General features: G+C 35.9%; 1 protein-coding gene across 2 annotated transcripts in view; it reads left to right on the top strand.

The window, feature by feature from the left end:
- Nucleotides 1-14,562, top strand: part of HOOK1 (hook microtubule tethering protein 1) — a 67,558-nt gene that overhangs the window by 3,513 nt on the left and 49,483 nt on the right. The window contains exons 2-5 of one of the 2 annotated variants that reach the window (XM_033435384.2): nt 3,681-3,727; nt 3,923-4,008; nt 10,873-10,945; nt 14,034-14,084. In XM_033435384.2, the coding sequence (XP_033291275.1) occupies nt 3,986-4,008; nt 10,873-10,945; nt 14,034-14,084 (147 nt within the window). In that variant the 5' untranslated portion in view covers nt 3,681-3,727; nt 3,923-3,985. The remainder of the gene's footprint in view (nt 1-3,680; nt 3,728-3,922; nt 4,009-10,872; nt 10,946-14,033; nt 14,085-14,562) is intronic. The other variant, XM_004273788.4, reaches the window with a different exon arrangement.

Genomic DNA, 14,562 nt, shown 5'->3' with positions numbered 1-14,562 from the left:
TTTGCACTTTGGGGTCAGAGCTCTTGTCTGACCTGTTTTCTGCTTTATTCCCAGAAACAAAAACTGACTAGGATCTGCAGTACAACATTGAATCAAAGTGATGATAGTAAATATCCTTGTCTTGGTCCTGACATCAGAGACTAGTATTTCACCACGTTATTCACCACTAAGTATATAGGTTTTTGTAGATACCTAGGATAAATTTTTAACTATTTCATAGAGGATTGATGAATTTCAACAAGTAGAAATCAAGAGAAATGAGCTTTCCAGACACAGGGAAGAACTTCTAGCAGTAACGTAATAGTCTTCTTTGAGGATAGATTGAAAGAAGGTAATGGAAGACACCTTTGTCATGATATCCCTGGACTCTTAATGAATGTGCTCCCTGCCAAGCTAAGTAATGTTACGTGTTGAGGGGAAGTTGTAGGAGATATAAGATTAAAAAACCGTTATGATGGGACTTCCCTGGTGGCGCAGTGGTTGAGAGTCCGCCTGCTGATGCAGGGGACGCGGGTTCGTGCCCTGGTCTGGGAAGATCCCACATGCCAGGGAGCGGCTGGGCCCGTGAGCCATGGCCGCTGAGCCTGCGCGTCCGGAGCCTGTGCTCCGCAACGGGAGAGGCCACAACAGTGAGATGCCCGCGTACCGCAAAAAAAACACAAAAAACGTTATAATGGAAGTGAGAAGACAGCTGGTAGTAAACTGTATTCTTTCAGTACTGGACATTGTTCTAGGACAATAGAACCATCCTTAACAGAGAGGTCATCAAGAAAAGTTGGTTAGGTGAAGAGATGCCTGTTTTGGCAGTTCTTTAAAAGTTATATTTTATGATTTGGAGCTCACCTTAAAATAATTAGTTCTTAGAAATGTTATACTGCTACTTAGCAAAAAATTCAGGGCTGAAGGATAAATTTGGGCATCATTTACATGGTAGAGAGAGTTTGAAGTACGTGTGTGAAGATAAATTTAATTCTGCCTTTAGGCTCTGTGATTTGAAAATTTTAAATCTTTGGACTTTAATTTCTTCAATAAAGTTAGAGTGCTGGACCAGGCTTTCCTTAATGGTTTACTTGGTTCTTTCAGCATGCCTTCAACATGCCGGTGAAGGAAAAACTAATACCGAATGTATGCCCAAGTTACAAAAAAAAAAAAAGGCTGAATCATTTTTATGAAGATCTTAAAACTCAGAGCAGTGATTCTCTTTCTGAAATGAGCAGCTGACGGAAGAGAATTTGAGAATAATTTGAGAATAAAGTTGACCCAAAGTTGAGTTTTTGTTGGGTATCAGTGGTGAAAACCCCTTTTCTTCCTTGATTTCTTTGACGTTTATATTGAAGCAGTTCAGGAACAGCATTTCCACATTTCTGATTGTTTGCTTTATTTAAAAATAAAGAAGAAAGTAAGATGCTATTTGCCAGAGCACTGTGTTTAGTGATGGAAGCCCTGTTTGTCCTTTCTGGGTCACTCACCAAAAGACTTTTGCATCTTCACCTCTATGAAGAGTAGTCTGAAAGGGTACATTTTCTTTTGTCCCACTGCTTTGGCTTCACTCCCCTCACTGAGCTTTATAATTCATTCACACTTCTTGGTTATAAAGTCTTTCAATTTAGCCAAATGAAGTGACGTTCTCTGTTATCTAATTTATTTTGCAACTAGTTTAAGAGCTTCCAAGAAATACTTTTCATGGCTGTAAAAAGAAGAAATTGATCTTAATCTGGGCGTGGTGGACCATGAGGCACTCAGTGTATTTACTCCTTTTACATATTTCTTTACTATTTTGCCTAATATTCTGTGTCTCATGAAATTGCCTTCTTAAAATCACTAATCATATCCATTTTGTAGAAACTTAATGATGTAATGTGTAAGTAGGAAGGGTTGAGAAGTGGGAGCCACATTTTACCCGAACGTATATGATTATCTTCCTTTTAAAGATGCCCTAAACCCTGGGGTTTTTCTTCCTTGTACATCCACCCAGCTGCAAAATCCTTCTTATTTTATAATTTAAATATTCCATGAATTCACGCTGTCCTGTTAGTCAGCATTACCCTAACTAATCTTAGCATTCCATGTTGTCAAAAAGACCCTTGCAGGAGCCTTCTAACTGAGCAAGCATAAAGCTACTCTCTCCCATTCTCTGTGTCACTCTTGCTACTATCCAAAACATACTAAAGATGTCTCTTCCTTGTTACTCTTTAGTGATTCTTCATCACCCAGAGCAATGGTTCTAAAGAACTGATGTACATAAGAATCACTTGGGGATTTTCTGATTTAGTTTGTCTGGAGATTCTGTTACATATTGTTCTTAGATGCCACACTTTGAGAAACCCTGACTCATAGCTAATGTGCTAACAGCTGTTGAGTTTGTACCACGTGCCAGGCACTGATCTGAGTACACTGTGTTTGCTAATTTATTTAATTCTCACAACCAACTTGTGAGGTAGAAACTATTCTACTGTTTCCCCATGATATAGATAATACCATTAAGGATAATTCCAAGTTTCTTGCCATGACCCCGAGTTCTGACGCATGCCTGTTTTTTATCCCCTTGGTTGTCTCCCTTAACAACTGAACATGCAGAGAAATCCAGCAATACTGAACTGCATGTTACCTAAAAATACCGTATCTTTTCTTGTACTTGTGCTTTTATCATGTTGCTATTTCCTGAAGTTTCCTTCCCCTGGCCCTTTCTTTACTCAGGGTCATCCATTGGAATCATCTCTAAGAAGTCTTTAATAAATAAGTCTTTAAGAAGTCTTTAATAAATACAAGCCCTAATTAGGTTAGTTGACTCTTGTATATTTTGGAACATTTTGTGCATACTGCAGTCATGAGACTAGAAGTGACATCTTCTGCAAATGATTTGTGTCTTTTTCTCCTCTCCTTAACTCTGGATTGAAGCGACTTGAGAGTGGAAACCTGGTGTTTTTCCCTTGTAATTCCTTCCTATACTACAGTGCCCTACGTAGAGTAGAAGCTCAGTAAAGTATCATTATCTTTGTGCTTTGAAAGTAACTGTGGCTAGATTTACGTAGTTTGTGTCATTCTTCCACTTTGTATAAGGATAATGGAGACAGATTTGTAGAATCTCAAAATACAACCACCACTAAAGGTGTATTATGGTGGTAAACTAAGGAATTATAATTGAATAGTAAAGGAGATGAATATGTGAGGGAATAAAGAATCATAGTATATTTAATTTAAGATATTTATGGATTGAGATTAGATTTCGAGAAAGTATATAATCCATTGAGCTCTGTTGCAATTTGCTTTAAAAAAATTCCTCTATCTTGTATTTGCTTATTAGGAAGAGTTGCCACTGTTTCACTTCTATTTTTAAAATGTACATGAATGTTTAACACACAGAGATTTGAAAAGTTAGTAGCATCTAAAGCCAAACTAGATAGATACAACTTGACGTGATTGGTGGGCCCTGGACTGTTCATGCTCTAAGGGTAACTGTTGGTAACAGGCAGAAGTCCTGCCTTATTTAGAGCTTATTGATTAACTAGGTAGTTTTAGACTTGACATTTCTAGCTTTTGTTTTCCTACCAAATGATATGAGTGAAATTTTAACTTGCAGATGTTAGGTTATCTTAAAATTCTTTTCCTGATGTTATTCTCCTAAAAATTGACAAAACACAGACTATTACTATCTTAAGAGTTCTACACGTGTTTTTCAGAAATTCTGAAGTACTTCATGCATGACATCAATACGTTTGACTATTAGGTATGGTAATGATTTTATGAAATGTTAAGTATTCTTATAAAAATATAACAGTCATAGAAACATATTAGTATAATTTCATTTGTTTGGCAGGGTCTATTTAAACAAAACAGTTTTCTCTCTAGTGTTCATTCATGTATATAAATTGAGGGGGGAGGGGAGTAAAGCAGTTAAGTAACTTGCTTTATGTCATTTTAGCTGCAGACATTCAATACTGCTGCCCCTTGTCAGGATGTGAAACAGCTGACTAATGGAGTTGCCATGGCACAAGTTCTTCATCAAATGTAAGTAGTGTTCCACACTCTTCCTGAAATAATTGTAAACCCAATTTCAAGGAAGAAAATTTAGACTTGTATTCTAAAGGTTATTGAAACTTTATCCTTTCCAGTGATGACAGGTATATTTTGCCAAGGCATTCTTGCATGTAAGGAACAAAAAATTTTACCACCTGATTATTTCTTGCTTGTTCATAGAGATACATCTTAATTAAATGAGCAATCAGGGTTCTTATCTATTCAAGAGATGTTAATTTTAAACTTGTTCTGGTCATGTTCACAAGTTATAGTTACTGAGAAAGAAAGTTAAATGAGTTGTATAACTTCTTATACTGTAATGTTTCCTTCAGTTATTCTGTTGTCATCTTAAGATATCAGTACATGGAGATTATTATTTTTGAGATAATTGAAGCAGGAAATACTGGATTTGGAAAAAATATTAATTTAAAATCTATATTGAATTAATAATCATAATTGTATGAATCCACCAATAATGAAATGTGTAAATGACATTTTAAGTCACAAATGCTGGGTACCTTAACCAATAAAGTGATTCTGTTTGGGTTGGGCCCCTTTTATATAATTATACAATATCAAAAGTTCCTAAATCCATTATTTCGTAATTTTTGCCAAACATTGTATAAGGATTAGGGTTATAATATCTACAATATGAGTTGTACTCTTCTGTACAGGGCCTATTCTGTAGTCATAATTTTAAAAAATTAATTAATTAATTTTTTTGGCTGTGTTGGGTCTTCGTTGCTGTGCACGAGCTTTCTCTAGTTGCGGCAAACAGGGGCTACTGTTTGTTGCAGTGTGCGGGCTTCTTATTGTCATGGCTTCTCTTGTTGCAGAACATGGGCTCTAGGCACACGGGCTTCAATAGTTGTGGCACATGGGCTCAGTAGTTGTGGCGCATGGGCTTAGTTACTCCACGGCATGTGGGATCTTCCCCGGCCAGGGCTCGAACCCGTGTCCCCTGCATTGGCAGGTGGATTCTTAACCACTGTGCCACCTAGGAAGCCCTGTGGTCATAATTTATTAGTTAATAGTCATACTGATTTTGTATTAGCTTACTTTCATGGTAATATATCTTCAGTGAGACCAGATTCCTATTTCTGCTACATGGTTTTATATATCAGAAATTATTTAATTATTGCCATCATTTTGTAAAGGTTTTTTATGATTGACATTGAAAAACTCTGTAGATGGATTAGAAAAAATTCTTTACCATTCTTAGAAAAACAACTTCAAACAATATCATAATCTTAGTTACTTGGAATCTTCAAAATGATCTAATTTGAATAGACAGATTTTATGGTTAACTCAAGATTAACACTTTAAAAGATAAATTTAGCATGTTAACATTTTTTTTTGGCAGTCATTCTAAAATATGCCTTACTCCCCTGCTTTCTTAAAAATGTTTCTTAATTATTTATTTATACTCTAATTGGTTTCAAAGTGATTTAATTTGTCAGAACTAAGAATTCTGAATATGGTCCTTTCTTGATGATTTGGGAAAGTCGTCATTGTTTTTTGTCATTAGAACATACGACCTGGCCTTTTCTCATTCTTGTGCGTGTTGGTGTAGACGCAGCTATGTTGTTTTGGTAAGGGTGTAAGGCCGGTGAGCATTCACTCACTTCAACAGTGCCATCCAAAGATGTCATTTATATGTATTGAAGTGTCTTTAATAGCTTTACACCACAACACAGTAGATGAGACCTGTTTTTACTATTACATGGTGATACATATGGCTCTTTGACCTCCTGTATGCTAGCACTGTACCTGATGTTTAGAGTAGGGTCAGGTCAATTTTAGTTAAACCGTATCCTTTATCACCAACTCATTCTTACATAATGTGTTGGATTCTGTTGTTACTGCTGATCCTCTGTCTCTCTGATTTTTCTTTTTTTATTCTCTCTTTTGTCTCTTACTGTCTTCTAATAGCTTTTCTGCAGGAATAATAAAATAGCCAACCAATCAGAAAGCTCTCATTCTTCATAAAACAAATGACAGTGACCTAAAATTGGGCCTAAACCTCTTTTTTGTTTCATTTGTCTGTTTTTGCATGTACTTAGATGTCTACACCTCCTTATAGTATAAGAGCCAATTTAAATTTATTTTTCTTTTTGAACCCCCTTCCTCTTCTGTAAGCTTTTCAGAAGTCTGGATCCAGACAGTGAAACTTATAGCATACATTTTCCCCTAGTTGGGTCAGTTTATAATATTCCTGCTAAAAAAAGCAAATTTTACCTTATTTCTTTGAACACTTCAAAGCACTTTATATATGTTCCAATTTATTATGTATTGCGTTGATGACTGTTGTTACTCACATCAAAGTTGTTACTGAAAATGAGAAGGAAAAATTTGCTTTTTAAGGAAGTAGCAAAATCTAATGAATAATTCTTTCATTAGTTACCTGAGGCAGGTATGCTTCTAAATAATAAAATCTTAAAAATCAATTCCCAGGGCTTCCCTGGTGGCGCAGTGGTTGAGAGTCCGCCTGCCAATGCAGGAGACACAGGTTCGTGCCCCAGTCTGGGAAGATCCCACATGCCACAGAGCGGCTGGGCCCGTGAGCCATGGCCGCTGAGCCTGCGCGTCCGGAGCCTGTGCTCCGCAATGGGAGAGGCCACAACAGTGAGAGGCCCGCGTACCGCAAAAAAAAAAAAAAAAAAAAAAAAAAAGAAGCAATTCCCAAAGTATATGACTTAGACATGGTGAGCCATGGAATTGTTGCTAGGATTCTACAGTTCTTTAATTGTTTTCTTAAGTCTTAATACATAATATGTATCTCTTTTTTAAATGCAGAAATTGTTGTTATTTTAAAGACACATGGGGGGAAAATTATAAATACAACTGTATTAATTTCCCATGGTTTCCATAACAGTGCCACAGATTAGGTGGCTTAAAACAACAAAAATTTGTTCTTTACGAGTTCAGGAGGTTAGAAGTCCTATATCAAGGTATTGGCTGGACCGTGCTCCCTTCAAAACCTCTAGGTCAGGATCCTGCCTTGCTGTTTCTAGTCCTTGGTAGCCCCAGGCATCCCTTAGTTTGAGGCATCATAACTTCAATCTTTGTTTCTGTCTTCACACGGCTGTCTTCCCGCTGTGTCTCTTCTCCTCTTAGAAAGACACCAGTCATAATGGATTAGGGTCCACCCTAATTTAGTGTGACCTCATCTTAACTTGATTACATCTGCAAAGACCCTATTTCCGAATAAGGTTACATTCACAGGTAGCGGGGGTTAAGCCTTGAACACATCTTTTTTGGGGACATAATTCAACCCATAACAGCTATAAATAGTGCATGCTACTTTTTAGCTTTGTCACTTTAAGCACCAGATAATTTCTCCGTTTTTTTCTATTGTCTTTGACTAGACATTTTTATGAGAGGGAGAAGAATGAGACAGAATGTAGAATATCCAGAGACCTCAAGTGTCATGCACTTACTTGTTCATTCATTCATTCAGCAGATATTTGAGCATTTAAAATAATAAATCATGAAAGCCAACATATGAGTATTTACTAAATGTAAGACATTGTTCTATACCCTATACATATGGTATTTCATTTAATTTTTATTACTGTTTTGTGAGGTAGGCATTATTTTTATCCTCAGTTTATAGGTGAGGAAACAGAGGTTTATAAAGGTGAAATGACTTCAGTAAGTCAAATAATGAGTAAAATTGCAAAGCCCATATGTTTATCACTTTGGCCTGAGTCAAGCCAGTGCCCTCAGTCAACTGTAATCATTTCAGCCTAGTATGTTGAACCCCTCCTGATAGACTTTTACTTTGGAGTCTTAATAAATGAGAGGCCAGATGTGCATGTCCAAAGTACAGATCACAATTTGATGTGCTAAGCACACAAGGCCTTTTGATTATTTACGAAGAATGGTGTCAGGGTGTCCACTGAAGCAACACAGCTATGTTGTGTCTAGTAACCAGTAGGTGTTAATTACTACCTATATTTAGTTGGTAGAATTATGAAGACAAGTACCATGGGTGGAGTTAAAAAATAATCCTGTAGTGTTTCTTACTTAGTTTTATTAGAAAACAGTTAAGACCACATTTCACTTCCTTAGTCTTGTGTTCCCTTCTTATTTGGTGTCTCTTAAGTTTCATTGAAGTTCTGGGAAATACTAGAAAAAAGGAGCTAATTGTTGGGGCCAAGAGTCTAGTTAAAGCATGTAGATGTGGCAGTGCAAAAACGTGAAAGAAGGATATGTCCTGAATGTTCTGAGATTGGATATAAAGTTTAATAGTGGGGAAGATTGGCTGCAATTATAATTGTTTGAGAAGGATGGATTTGTTTATAAGAGAACAGGAGTTAGATTTCTATGGAGAAGTTAGAAAGTATTTCTCAGTTAGGGTATTATGGACTGAATGTTTGTGTCCCTTTAAAATTCCTGTTGAAGCCCAAACCCCCAGTTTAACTATATTGGAGATGGGGTCTATACAGAAGTAATTAAAGTTAAATGAGGTCATAAAAGTGGGGAGACATGATCCAGTAGGATTGAACTCCTTATAAGAAGAGAATTCAGAGAGCTCACTCTCTGTCTATAAACATACAAAAAAGAGGTCATGTGAGCACACAGCAAGATGATAGCAACTAGAGATCTCAGAATGAAACCTACCTTGCTAGCATCTTGATTTTGGACTTCCGGCCTCCAGAACTGTGAGGAATAAATTTCTGTTAAGCCATCTAGTGGTATTTTGCTGTAGCAGCCTGAGCACACTCTAAGACATAGGGCTAAAGCTGATTTGAGATGGGAAGGAAGACAAGTAGGAATGCAAGACAAAAGGAGGAAACACTAGAAGAGGTTATCTCTAGATCCATTTTCTAAAGGTAATTACAATGGAATTATAGAATTATAGAATCGTATATGAAGATTTTTTTTAGGGTCAGAAGACAAGTGTAGTAGGTAGTCAGGGTTCTCCAAAGAAATAGAACCAATAAGATATGTATATATACGCATGTGTATATGTACACACACACACACACACACACACACACACACACACACACACACACAGGATGAGACAGAAATTTAAGAATTGGCTCACGTGATTTTGCAGGCTGGCAACTCCAAAACCCACAGAGTAGGTAGACCAGCAGGCTGGAGATCTAGGGAGGAGTTGATGTTGCAGCTAGAGTCGACAGGCAGTCTACTGGCAGAATTTACTCTTTCTCAGGGGAGGTGAGTCATTTTCTTAAGGCCTTCAGCTGATTGGATGAGGCCCAACCACATTATGGAGGGTAATTAGCTTTACTCAGAGTCTGCTGATTTACATCTTAATCTCATCTAAAATACATCTTCACTACAACATCCAAGCATGTTTCACCAAATATATGGGTACTGGGGCCCTGCCAAATTGACACATAAAATTAACCATTGCAACTGGCATACCTCTTCAACTTAAACTGATGTCAAAAGAAAGTAAATTTACTTTGAGAGTTTTGACTCATTAACTAAAAAATTTAGTCTTTTCAGGTAAATACCTGGTTAGAAATATACCATTTATACACTTAGGCAGGTTATTTTGGTAATTATAGCCTTAGCATCTGAGAAAAGTCGAAAATAATGAACATTAATTTGCTCAAAAGAAAATGGTTACAAATTCCAAAGAACGAATTGAAAATGGTGAAGCCATTTCTGGTTACTGTAGTCAGAAGTGACATCTTCTGTTTTAGCACATCTGAGGCAGAATGATTGCTGAAAAACTAGGCACTGTTTTCAGCTTTGCATCTTTAAATTCAGGATACCGCCTTGGAAATAACCTCTTTAATTTCTACCCTCACTTCAGTTGGCTTATCTGTAAAGTAAAAATTTAGGTAAGACCTCTTCTAGTACTAACATTCTGTAATTTCTTGGTGTTTGTTTACTCCTTAAAGCATTTATCACATTCTCCTTTGAGTATAGTTATTTGTGCTCTTTACTTTCTCCCTTTATTAGATATTTCTCTAAGAGTCAGGATAATAAATTATTCATCTTCATTTTACTCTTACAGCAAGCATCCAAGTATTTGTTTAGAATATAATCTATTGGGCTTCCCTGGTGGCGCAGTGGTTGAGAGTCCGCCTGCCAATGCAGGGGACACGGGTTTGTGCCCCGGTCCGGGAAGATCCCACATGCCGCGGAGCGGCTGGGCCCGTGAGCCATGGCCGCTGAGCCTGCGCCTCCGGAGCCTGTGCTCCACAACGGGAGAGGCCACAACAGTGAGAGGCCAGCGTACCGCAAAAAAAAAAAAAAAAAGAATATAATCTATTATTGTAGTTCACTATTTATAATCGGGTGTTATTCTTCAAGGCCTTATTGAATACATAAAAATTTGGTATAGCAGTTCTTTGTCTTGGCCTTCAATGTCAATATCGGACTAAACTTTGCCATGTACTAGTGTCACTTGGGGAAAATTATTGTCTTATTCTCAGTTCTCAGTTCACTGAGGAGTAAGATTGGGGATAATGGTTGCTTTGCCAAGTTACTATGATATTTAAATGAAGTAATATGAAAAAACATCAAGCACAGTGCTTGATACATAGTAGACACGTTAAAATGTTTTCCTTTTTTTCCCCTTTAGGATTGGGACTTTTACATCTACCTACCAGGGTGCCTAGTATGAGATATTTAGTAAATGTTTGTTAAATTGAAGATGTTAATGACTTAATTAATTTACTATGAGTAATTCCAAAAGAAACCCTTAGGAATAATAAAAAGTTCAGTGGGTTCATTTTAAATAATATTTACTATTCTTATTAAGGACAGGCTTTAAGATGGAAAATAACTTTGAATCTGTTGATTAAATTTGGTATTTTTCATGAAATAAAATCATTTTAATGTTCAACATTTGTATTTTTGTTGTAGTGATGTAGCTTGGTTCAATGAATCTTGGTTAAGCCGAATTAAAGAGGATATCGGTGACAACTGGCGAATAAAGGTATGTAGAATGAATGCTAGAAATACTTGATCCAAACAGTGGTCTGAAATTAGCACTAAGCTCAACTAAATCTTATTTTTTAAATTAACTGAAGGGTACATTTTATTGTGTATAGTTTGAGTTTTGACACTTGTGTATGTTCTTATACCATCATAGTTAGATATAGAATGTTTCCATTAAGCAAAAACAGGCACATATGCCCCTTCCCAGTTAATCCTCACTCTTGACTTGGCCCTGGGTGGCCACAGGTCTGCTTTCAGTCAGTATAGGTTTAATTTCTGGAGTTCCCTATAAATGGAATCAGATATTATGAACTCTTTGGTATTCTTTTACTCATGTATTGTTTTTGAGACTCATCCATGTTGCCTGTATTAGTAGTTATTTGTTTTTTTTTGCTGAGTAGTATTTCATTACACTGATTTACCACAATTTGCTTAGCCATTCACCTGTTGATGGATGTTGAATTGTTTCTGTTCTTTCTTCTCTAATATTGGTAATTTATGTCTTTTATATTTCTTCCTTGATAAATCTGGCTTGATGTTTTTCAATTAAAAAAATTTTTTTTTGAAAAGAACTAGCTTTTGTTTTCTGTTTTATTGATTTCCTTTCTCTTCTTTGTTATTTCCTTTCTTCTTGACATCTGCTCTTTTTCTTGCTTCTTAAGGTGAAAGCTTAAGTCATCAGCTTTAAGCACTTTTCCCTAGTAGTAACCATTGCCTTAGCCACATCCCACACATCTTAACATACTGTGTTCTTATTTTCATTTAGATCAAAATATTTGGTAATTTCCCTTGTGATTTTTCTTTTGACCCCTGGGTAGATTAGAAGTAGGTATTTCAAATTCTAAATATTTGAGGATTTTCTACATATCTTTCTTTTATTTATTAATTTCTAATTTAATTCCATTTTGTTTTGAGAACATACTCTGAATTCTTTTACATTTACTAAGACTTATTTTATGACCTAATATATGGTCTGTCTTGGTGAATATTCCATGTGCACTTGAAAACAACATGTATTTTGCAGTCCTACAAATACGGATTATTACAGCTTTGTTGATAGTACTGTTTACTTTTATATCTTTATTGATTTTCTGTCTGATTATTCTATCAGTTAAGGGGGGAGGAGTCCTCAGATCTCTAATGATGATTGTGGATTTGTCAATTTTTCCTTTCAATTCTAATTTTTTAATCATGTAATTTGAATCTGTGTTATTTGGTTTATATACATTAATTTTTTATGTCTTCTTGTTGAATGAATCTACTTATCATTATAAAATGACTTATTTTTATCCCTGGTAATATTTCTTTTTTGGAAGTCTACTTTGTCTGATACTGATGTACCACTCCCGTTTTTTAAAGATTATTTTTGCCTATTGTATCTTTTTCTCTTCTTTAGTCTCTCTGTGTATTTATATTGAAAGTGATGTAGTCACCTAACAGTTAGGTCTTGCTTTTTTATCCATTGACAATCTCTTTATTTCGTTCTTTTTTTAAAAAAAAATTATTTTCTTATATTCATCTTATTTAAATCCTTGAACATTTTTTTTTTTTTTTAAATTTTTGGCTGCACTGGGTCTTCATTGCTGCGTGTGGGCTTTCTCTAGTTGCAGCGAGCGGGGGCTACTCTTCGTTGCGGTGCGCGGACTTCTCATTGCGGTGGCTTCTCTTGTTGCAGAGCACAGGCTCTAGGCACGCAGGCTTCGGTAGTTGTGGCACGCGGGCTCAGTAGTTGTGGCTTGCGGGCTCTAGAGCGCAGGCTCAGTAGTTGTGGCGCACGGGCTTAGTTGCTCCACGGCATGTAGGATCTTCCCAGACTAGGGCTTGAACCTGTGTCCCTTGCATTGGTGGGTGGATTCTTAACCACTGTGCCACCAGGGAAGCCCCCCCTTGGAACATTTTTAAACTAACAGTTTTAACTTTTTTATCTTCTAATTCTTTCATCTCTCATTTTAGGCTTGTTTCTATTGACTGAGTTTTCTCCTAATTATAGTTCACATACTCCTGCTTCTTCACATGTGTAGTAATTTTTTATTGGACGCTAGACAGTGTGAATTTTATTATTGAGTGCTGGGTTTTTTGTATTCCTTTAAAGAGTGTTGGACTTTGTTCTTACAGGCAGTTAAGATACTTGTGAATCAGTTTGATCTTTTCAGGGTTTGGGGGGATGGAAGGCAGATCTAGAGTTATTTTCTCCTCTAGGGCTAGGTTAGACTCACTACTAAGCTGTTACCTTTTGGGGGGTTTTAGTGAATGCTTGTCTGTATTAGCATAGTCATGATCTCTTCACTCTGACTGGTGGGAATTTCAGCAGTTTCTGGCCCTGTGCAATCTTCAAGGAATTGTTCAGCTTATAGTTCCCTAGATTGTTGTTTCCTCGGAAATCATTTTTGTTTCATCTCATTGAGTTTCACCCATGCACATGCAAATTAGTATTCAGCCAAAGAGTCAAAGGGACTACTATGGAGATTTCTTTCCAAAGCTCTCACCTCTTCATTTATCTGCCCTGCAAATCCCAACTACCTCGACCTTCCTGAACTTCTGATGTCTATCTTCTCAACTCCACGAGAACATCAGGCTTTGTTTTGTTTCCACCTCCCTGTGCCATGGTATGAAAATTGCCTCTAGAGAGAAATCTTAGACTAGTGTAGGGCTCATCTTTTTTGTTTTCCTTCTCTTAGAAATTAGAGTTCTATATTGTCTTTTGGCTAAAGCTTGAAAACAATATTCCTTGTATTTTGTCCTGTTTTCTAGTTGTTTGTGGTGGAGAGTAAGTCTAGATCCAGTTACTCACTCATGACTGAAGGTGGACATGCTCATAGCTAAATCTTTTAAGTTGGTACTTGAGTTTGTTGTGGCTCACTTTAAATACAATCACTCTAGTTCAACTATCTAAGGAAGAAGACATTTTTTCTATAATCAAACTCTGAATAAAGCTTTGATGTTTAAAAATCATGTATTTGTATTTATAGAACTCTAATATACGTTTTTGTTGTCAATTTTATCAGGAAGTTTTTATTGTATTTCACCTTGGCATATATTTTATTTCATTGTTAATATTAAATAATTTATTTTTTTTCCTCCATTAGGCTAGTAATTTAAAGAAGGTACTTCAAGGAATTATGGGTTATTACAATGAGGTATGAAAATCATTTGACTTTGTTTAAATATAAAATACTCTGTGATAATTATATTGACACTGAAAAATGACTTGGCTTTTTGTTTATAACATTTTACTGGTATATAATTCATAATTGAAATATATTATGATTTTTCCATTTTTAGAACACTCAAATTTTGTTAGTGTAAAGGGGCTAAAAAGTAATATATTGATTTGTAAAATAATGTTTCTATATTGATACTCTTCAAGTTGATTTTTTCTCAAATAAAATCACTTTCATCTTTATATAATTTGATTTTATGCAGTGCTATAAAGTAGACCTTATAACTAAATTAAAGTACTTTTCTATTTAAAGCGTTGTTTTTATATTTCTTTCCAATGTAAATAACAGCAAAGACATACTATGAAATTATGCTTGTGCAAGTGAATTGGGAAAAAATGCAAAATAAAAGGAGTATTAAAGTCACATTAGATAATGCATTATTCAAGTGATTTGT

The sequence above is a fragment of the Orcinus orca genome, chromosome 1, assembly GCF_937001465.1.
Source record: "Orcinus orca chromosome 1, mOrcOrc1.1, whole genome shotgun sequence".
NCBI lineage: Eukaryota > Metazoa > Chordata > Mammalia > Artiodactyla > Delphinidae > Orcinus > Orcinus orca.
Note: the sequence above shows the minus strand (reverse complement) of the source record. Positions and strands in the feature narration are given on the sequence as shown.